This window comes from Fulmarus glacialis, unplaced genomic scaffold, assembly GCF_000690835.1.
Source record: "Fulmarus glacialis isolate BGI_N327 unplaced genomic scaffold, ASM69083v1 scaffold5569, whole genome shotgun sequence".
Classification (NCBI taxonomy): domain Eukaryota; kingdom Metazoa; phylum Chordata; class Aves; order Procellariiformes; family Procellariidae; genus Fulmarus; species Fulmarus glacialis.
Window position 1 is genome coordinate 10,983 of NW_009232487.1, and position 9,004 is coordinate 19,986.

The 9,004-nt window shown below is 37.2% G+C and overlaps 1 protein-coding gene across 1 annotated transcript in view; it reads left to right on the forward strand.

Annotated features, from left to right (window-relative positions):
* The window catches only part of LOC104081971 (geranylgeranyl transferase type-1 subunit beta-like), a gene marked incomplete at both ends in the record, with an annotated part of 12,936 nt that extends 5,042 nt beyond the window's left edge, over positions 1 to 7,894 (forward strand). The window contains 2 exons of the mRNA XM_009584905.1: positions 1,240 to 1,387; positions 7,849 to 7,894. Coding sequence (XP_009583200.1) covers positions 1,240 to 1,387; positions 7,849 to 7,894 — 194 coding nt within the window. The remainder of the gene's footprint in view (positions 1 to 1,239; positions 1,388 to 7,848) is intronic.
* Positions 7,895 to 9,004: the final 1,110 nt, after the last annotated feature.

The following is a 9,004-nucleotide window of genomic DNA, read 5'->3' on the forward strand; positions in this document are numbered from 1 at the left end:
TTGTGGTGTTAGTATAAGTATACTAGTCTTAGTTAATAAAAGACAAGTGTGAAGAAACAAAAACTAACTGACTAACTAAATAAATTGAAATTATATTGTCTCTTTTTACAATGTGAATAAATGTGCATATTTTAATTTCTACCTTACCTTAGCTGAATGTGATTTGAAGTATCTGGATAACATACGGTGCAGTTGTCACCCGACGATGGGGCGAGATTGTAAACCACAGAACAGGCACATGTTAAGAAGCGTCCTGGTTTCCCAGAATGTCCTGTGCCGTATCCAGAGAACAATGGAGTTCATCCCTATCTGAGCTGCAGAGAGCAGGACCTGGCACCATTGGGGTTAGGAGAGATGAAAATGTCTCCCAGTAAATGTTGGAGGCTTTTCTATGCAAGAAGATAATGGGGTACATACTTGAATTGCAGAGTCAAAGAGGGAGTGTCATAGTGGTGACAGTTGTGCTTAAAAGTCAGAAGTACTTTTTTTTTTTTTCTCCTTTTTTTAAAAGAGATTTGTCAGGGTGACTCATTAAAATACTCTATTGTGCTGGCTTCTTGCAAATGGTTAAGTCATCAGAATATACTAACTAGCTCTTTGAACCAAATGGAGGCTTGTCAGGCAGCAAGTCACAGCATCCACCTTCATTTTAAGGGTCTCAGAGAGCACAGGATTGTACCTAGATAACCCAGATACAACAACTTTAAAATGTTTGTAGAGTTTGGAAAGATTGTAGCCATAAGAAATAAAAAACTGGATTGAAGGTAATTTTCACTATTTGTATTAGAAATGGTAGTAATAACAATTACATTTATACATACATGGGAAACCAATCCTGAAGTTGCAGTCAGGAAAGAAAGCCTTGTGAGCTACCAAGATTTCTGGGAGGGCAAAGAATTCTGCCTAGAACGGTAAATGTTAAAATGGTAACTCATACATCAGCATATACTGAGATAGGTGAAAGACTGTAGGCATTAATGTCTTTGAATAAATAAAGACCAGTGTCATTTCATTGCTGGAAATGAAGTCACCGAGGCCCCTAAATGTTAGTAGTTCTATTCATTTTGCTTGGCTTAGTTAGAATCACATCTTCTAAAAAGAAAATCTAGCAAGCTTTGGGTTATATTTGTGTGAATACTGTAAATAGAAGTAGCTAATTTTTAAAGGAAAAATTATGCAATTCTTTGAACTGCTTTTCATATTTTCGGATATAACAGGCTATTCAGTGTATAATGACAGAAATGTTTCTTTCAGTTTCTGTGCAGTGCTGGAAGGAAGTGAGAATGATATGAGGTTTGTGTACTGTGCTTCCTGCATCTGCTACATGCTCGATAACTGGTCAGGCATGGATATGAAAAAAGCAATAGACTACATTAGAAGAAGTATGGTGAGTATTTGCAAAGTGTTATTTCTTACTACATTTTAAAGTTACAAGCTTTATTTCTTAACTATGACTAAAAATCTCTCTGTCCAAATTGAAATATTATTGTAATTTCTTTCTTTTCTGTTTCTGCTTTAATGAGTTAAAAATGAAAAAGTACATTGGTGTTCTGCATCTTTACTTTCATTGTAATCTTTACTTTCATTGTACTAGCAAGACAAATTAAATTGCAAACTAAATCTGATCTTTTTTCTTTAAAACTCAATTTAAAATTGAAAGCAAGTTTTTGAAAACTGGGGCCTGATGTTCCTGTAACTTAGAAAAAGTGCATAAATAAAGCACTGCATCAATAAAATTCTCACATTTCAATGAGCTGTAGTCCTGCTTTTGAAATGATATACAGAATCAAAGGAAAAACTAATTATTGACATCAGTTCAAGCTTAATAAGCATTTTCAGTCATGCACTTCATTATTTAGATATTTGGAATGAAGGAAAATATTAGTATATACGCATTTTTTTCTGTGTCTGTGCAAGCTGTCTTCATGTTTGGTTGGAACGAAAGAGTTTTCAGGTTTTTTTCATGCTGCTTTCATTAGTTTAATTGAATTTCATTTTCCAAGATTAAAATAAATGTTTTTCAAAAATCTGGGTAGACTTTAAAACTACAGTTCCCTGAATGTGAGTAAACATACATAGTAAACTCTTCTGGTCCACAAAAAAGAGCCAAATTTATGACATATAACTTCTGTTGTAAGCCAGTGTGTTTTAATAATTGCTGCCAGCAGTGAGATTGTAAAATTTAAGTGAGAAACAAGTTGAAAAAAGACGTAATCTCCTGCCTCAGACCAAATTGGGTTTTATTTTTTGTTTATTTTTTAAGGAGGTAGGTAGATGCATAAGCATTTCTTACTGTACATCACAAGAAGCTTTGTGGCACACTGCCATAGACCGGTTGAGAACATAATTTTCTTCATATGTTCTTTTTCAAAAAATTTAAGATCAATCTAATTCATACGTTGTGCATTCATGACATTAGCCTGCATACTGGAATTGAGAGTATGAACAAAAGTTTGTACTATCACACCTACATTGCTTTTAATGCCTTTTAATATGTTTCTACTCTGCTTACTCCCCCCAACACCCCTCAGCAGGTCAGGGGAGAGAATAGGAAGAGCAAAAGCAGGAAAACTTACGGATCAAGGTAAAGACAGTTAGCTAAGTAAAGAAAAGAGGAAAACAACAAGTGTTGCAAAGGCAATTAGTCACTCACTACCTCTCACAAGCAGACTGATGCCCAGCCAGTCTCCAAGCATCAGCCACCTTGGAAGACACCTCCCTCCTCCCCACCCCTTCTTCTTCTGCTGCCCCAGTTTTATTGCTGAGCATGAAGTTACAACATATGGAATATCCCTTTGGCCAGTTGGGTTCAGCTGTCCTGACATGTCCCCTCCCAGCTTCTTCCCCACCCCCAGCCTACACGCTGGCGGGTAGTGAAGTGGAAAAAAAGAGAAAGCCTTGATGCTGTGCTTGATGCTGACAGTCCATCCAACAGCTGTCCCCTAGAGCCCATGTCTCCCCCACTTCTGGCAGGTCAGCCTATGAGCCCCTGAGATTTGTGGTCTCACTCCAGTTGCTGGTACTCAGACCACCTGTCTTACCCACCAGCTGTTTGGGCCTGAAGTTTGCTAGCATTCTCATAAACACACACTCGGAATAGCTAGTGCATGTCCACAGAAGATAGTTAAAGATAGGATTTAATAAGTCTTGGACCTACCAAGGTGATCAAAGGCAGGGCTCAGTCATACAAGCATATGGACCAGCAGTCTGCTCACGCTCTACTAACACCTTTTATTCCCTTTCTCCCTCTGTTTTCCCTTGCTTGTTCCTCCCCATTGGCTCCTTTCACCATTGGTCCTTTCCCTAGCCATCCCATAATAAGTTGTGCACACCCCTGCATTCCCCAGAAAACACCCCATAGGAAGTTCTATATAATCCCAGAATTTTCTTCCCCTGCATCCCGTAAGAGCCCCTGTACCCCAGTAGTTAGTAGCCCCCTTTAGCTAGCATGGGTTTCCAGGGTGAGAATGTCCCTGCTGAATCCTCTCAGTGGGTTTCACCCAGGGACAATGAGTTATCCATTCTCTTTTCACAGTCAGGGAGCAGCCGAGTCGGGGTGCTCGCTTTTCACTGGTAAGGTCAGGAGGGTTCTTCCCTCTCTGATCCTCACTGGACCTTTGTGTTTATTGAGATTAGCCTTTAATTAGATAGCTTAGCAGAGATACAATAGGAGAATCAAATACTGAGAAAGAATAGAGAACAAAACCTAAGAGCAAAATCCTCATTGTGGTGTTCTATACATCACATCAACTCTTAGTTAGCATTTTATACACTTGAGTGCAGTTTTGGTCCCAAAAGATACGGTGAAACTAGGAAGGGTACAAAGAAAGTTGAGTTGAATTATCAGAGGTATGAACCAGCTTGTGTAAAAGGAGCATTTAACATACTAAGACATTTCATTCTGGAAATGAGATGATTAAATGGAGCGTGACAGAGGTGTGTAAAGTAATAAGTAGCACTGAAAAGATGAAGTGAGCAGGGAGCAATTATTTCTTTCTAAGAGAAGAACTAGAGAGCATCATATGAGGCCATTGGTAAAGCAGGCAAGTGGAGATTTTTTGAAAGTTTGGAGCTTTGAAATGGCACTGGACATTTACTGTCTACCGTGATCTTGAACCAAATTTATAGTTTGCTTCTAGAGCCTTAGCATTAATCCTTGTACTTGCAAATTCCAATTGTTAACGTTCCTACTGGGAAAACTGACACCACTTTAAAAAAAAAAAAAAACCAAAACAGAACAAGACCTCTTGGAAGGGCTCGTAGTAATACTTCAGTTGACCAGTGAAGTAAAACTGGAGTCTGGGCATGGTTGAAGTCCAGAAGATGCTGTGGCTTATCATGAAGACTGTGTCTTTTCCTGGCTAGCTCAGAGAGTAACTTAGAGATCCTGTAAGCAGTGTTCTGTAGGCAGCAGTCATCTTAGCGTGTGCTAATGTGTAACAAGAGATGCTATCTTTTTGTCCAGGTTTACTGTTGAATTGGTAGATTGACTGTGGTAGATACACTGTGTTCAGTACGACTTTTTTTTTAAAAGCGTTGGTATGCGCACGTACACAGTTTTGTCTGGGTTTTCTGGGTGTGCAGTTTGGTCAGACCAGTATTTCAATGGACCAACTTGGTTGCAAAGTGTCTGGGACTTCTAGGCAGATACACAAAATCTTTGCATCCTGCTTCGTCACATCGTAGAGTTGAAGATGTGTCTGAAGAAGTCTCAAATGTTCAGGGAGTAGCCCTTTGTGAAAATCATTTCATAGTGGTGGTTGTTCCTTCCTCTCATTCGTCTCTTTCCACGACCCTCCTTGAGATGTATTCCAATTCAATTAGCTATCACGTGAACCAAGTGTTCTTAAAGTATATTTCTTAAATACAATGAATGTGAAATGTGCTATCCAAGAATGTTAGCTTGATTTCTCCTGTTAAGATTTTGTAGATGGTGCTAAAAATAACTTACATATATTACAATTCAAAGTAAATTCTATTTGAGATTACTTCATCTGTTATTCCTTATGTGAGTAACTATACAGTGAATATTGCTGTAGACTCTCTTGCAAATGCTTATTAATGTTTTGCTACAATGTTACCTCATTCTGGTACTTCCATTAATTATAAAATAAAAGAGATTGCATTGCTCAGTAATAAACTGCTGTGACAGAAAGGTATGGTTTTCACTATCATATGACATCATTTGCACATAGATGAAACAAGTGATAGTTCACAAACTGTTTTTCAATTATTCAAATTGGCATACAGATGAAGTGCAACTAATCTGGATGGAGAATAACATGACTGGTTAAACACGGTAATCTTTGTAATAAGCTTCTGGATTTTTTTAGCTTATTCTTTGGAATTTATTTACTTTAGTGAGGCAATATAAGAATTGTGACATATAATTCAATACAGCTGAAGGAGGGAGGGGGTTTGTGTAGTTAGAACACAGAAGACTGTAACATGAAACAATGGTGCTGCTTTATTCAGGAACGTAACTGTTAAAAAGAATTGAATCTTCATACAGAATGGATAGCCCTCTTGTTATCACTGGACTAAAAAGTGTTTATACAATACTGATCATAAAAATAATTCTGGATCAGGTTTTTTTTCAATAAAATAGTCAGGTTCCAATCATACAATTTTTATCAGCATAGACTTTCACATTCAAAAGTCAGATATATCACTAATCAAAAAACAACAGACACTAAGATGCTGAAATTTTGAATGACTTCCACAGACTCTAAAATACCGCTTTTTGCAACATTGCTTGGTTTACTGCAAATTTGTTTTTTTAAGTAGAGATATTGCAAGAAGCTTTAAGTATGCGTCTTCTAGTATAGTAGAGTCCTCTTGAAATGCAGGTATATGAGTCTGTTGATACAGTTAAGCTGGTTGTGAAACTTCTAGACTGTGAAGCAAAGATTGTACCCAACAGGATTTACACAGTTCCTGAGGATAGTATTTAATTATGCAGTTTTCATGTTGCAGTAACCTAGAGCCTCTTTTGCATATAATTTCCTGGGTCTTTTCAAAAGGACAAAGAAACAAAAATATTTCCGTAGTTCTTTAATGTACACAAGTCCCCAAAGAGCAGCTGCTCTCTGTAAATAAATAGCCACCAGTCAGCCAAAGGTCAACTATTGTCTGTTAAAATTTCAAGCTAATTTTACAGCCCAACATAGTACACTGTCTGGGATGCACACTTAACAGCTTTTCTCCAGAGCTAATTACTTTGTCATACATAAAGCAAACTACCTCCTCTTATAATTACTGTTTGTAGAGTTAATTAGCTTTGCCAGCATAGCTTTGCTAATCAGCTTGCCTCTGCTTAGCAATTAATGGGTCTGTGGAGTGTGGTAGCACATTTGCATTGCATTCTCAAAAGGCAGTGCTAAGAGTTTACACTGTGTGTTTTAACATTCAGATGTTCATAGGGATTACTTAAAATGGACTGATTCAAACTTTAGAGTATCAAGCTGCAGCTTGAAGTGTATGTATCAGATGGTAGTCTTTTTAGTTGCTTCAACTTGCAGCAACAACTCAAAAACCAAGGAATATAGTTTTAATGTAGCTTCTGTGTCTGCTTCTCTTTACTTTTTTCTTCTCAGTGTCAGCTTTAAAAACAGATCTACAAAATAATCCTTAGGTCATTCCTAAAGACCTGCTAGCTCCTGTAGCCGTTCTTTGGTTAGGACTATGGGAGTCATTAGTGGTCTGTCTAGGTGTGCTGTGTCTCCTAACCACTGTTAAATGTTTTGGAGAAAACATGAGAAATTCATAGTCAGCACCGGGCAGCGGGGGGAGGGTGGGGGAGCGGGAAGAAGCTAAAATTGCTTTCTAACTGTCTGATCAGATATTGAACGAATCATTAATTGGGCAGTTAACGTAGAAGATGTAGGACCTGTGTAATTTAGCTTCCAACAGTTAAACTTCATTTTTGTTCCTACTAAACAGTTTAGTATTTGTCCAGTGATAATTTATTAAGTATTCTATGAACTCTGGTAAAATAAACATTTTCCATTTTATTAATAACTTACTGTGATCTCTTGTTTCTTATAATGCAAAATGATTTAATGAATTTTTGGGGAAGAAAGGTTGTTGTTCCTACATACACAATATCATCTGCTCCTAAATTGCTCCTGACAGACCTGTACTATAATATTCTTGGTGCTTTGTTCGTCAGACTCAAGTTTCTCCTTTTTCTTTCACTTAACAAAGTGATTTTTCAGCATTGTTGAAGTATTTTTTAACGGTAATATTTTATAGGGCAGGTTAAGTTTAGTCCAATAGTATGTTTTATTACGTTACTGCTTCTGGTTCCCCCCCATCTTCATTTTTTTTAAAGCCTGATGTTCTTGCTTCTTACTAAAGCATTTCTTGTACTTCAGTACTTTACACACAGTATTACCTTGCATTTTGCCTTTTTGTATGTTAACCAGCTTTTGGGTTAGAGACAGATGTAATTTATCCATTTAATTTTGTTTGGAATTACATATCCATTTTCTCTTTTTATAAAGACAAAAAAAGCATTTGGGTTTTTTTTTTTCTTTTTCTTTTATGGTTATCTGCATCACATGCTTTCCCTTTTTGGCAAAGACACGTTTACCCATTTTCAGACTTTTAACATACGTCACAACTAAAATGAACTCCATGAAAGTCATAAAAGCTGCCTGCATTGAAACAAAGCTGACTTGTTAACTGTTTTATGCCAAGAGCTTTTTGAGGCGTAAGTTCAGAATTTAATCAGGTTAAATGGTGATTATGGTCTGGTGATAATTTTGCTAGTAAACTGAGAAATTGCAATGTCTGTGAAGGTGATGTGGTTCTAAAGTAACTGGTTTGTGGGGTTTTTTTCTTCAGTCTTATGATAACGGCCTGGCACAGGGAGCTGGACTGGAATCTCATGGTAAGAATGTTAAAATATTCTACGCCTATTTTGATTGAAAATGCTGTAAGAGGTGCAGGGTATGTCATGCCTTTCCTTCTTTGCTGATTTTAAGGAAGTGGGATGAGGAGGAACATATCCAATACATGCCTCAGAATGTCATCTATCTTTTCCCTTAGTGCCAGGTTAATATCAGACCAGATGGGCTCTTAATATATCAACTCCATTAATCTTACCTCATGAATGTTTTGTTGAAAGGTGTTGGCAGTAGTTCTTGACTCTTTCTGACAGAACAAACTTTTCCCCCATTGCTACTCTGTGGATTTGTCTGCAGGAGATTTTGTGCAATGCATCTGATAATCTCCAATTTCAGCAGCTATTAGTGAAACCTAGAAACATTTCCTCTGATAGAGTACAGCATCCATTGGGGGCTCAAATCTTGAAGCAGCAGTTAATTTTTGTAAACAGTAGTTTCACAACAGTAGTTGTGAAGATGGGAATTCCCAAGGGACTGATATTTTTAAGCAAAATGTTTTCCTATGCCATGAAGTAGTGGTCTGCTCGTGAGAACCGGTTGACTTTTATGTGACTGATACTAAATCTATCAAATGTTTGCTAGCTTTATCCTTAGTATTGAGCTTTGATAGTATTCCATCTTTTTTCTTCCTGCAGGATGGATAAAGTTGAAAAACTTAAATTAATACCCTTATATATTTACAAAATGAGTTAACTAAGTTACTGTAAAATGCTGATGGTAACAAGTAGCATTACTTCAGCATCCTTCTCCTGCTGCATTTCAGCATCAGAATGAAAATAACCTTCGAGTTCCTGGGGTCTTCTAGCACCAGGATAGTGTAAGGAATTTCAGGCCCCAAGTCTTGTATCAGCAGCTTGCTTACGGTCTTTCCCAAGCTATAATTTTATCATATCAGGTAGTAGACTCAGAATGAGTTTTGATGGGCTTTAAAAAGTGATGGCCATGAGACAGACAAAGAACATGAGTTTCTCTTCTAATTCCAAATTTTACTTGCAGTTTTCTTGACAACAAAAAAATCCTTAGTAGTATAATTTGTGTTTATTGCACCATAAGAATCCAGTAGTCTTTTCATAGTATTAACCTTGCTGTTTCCC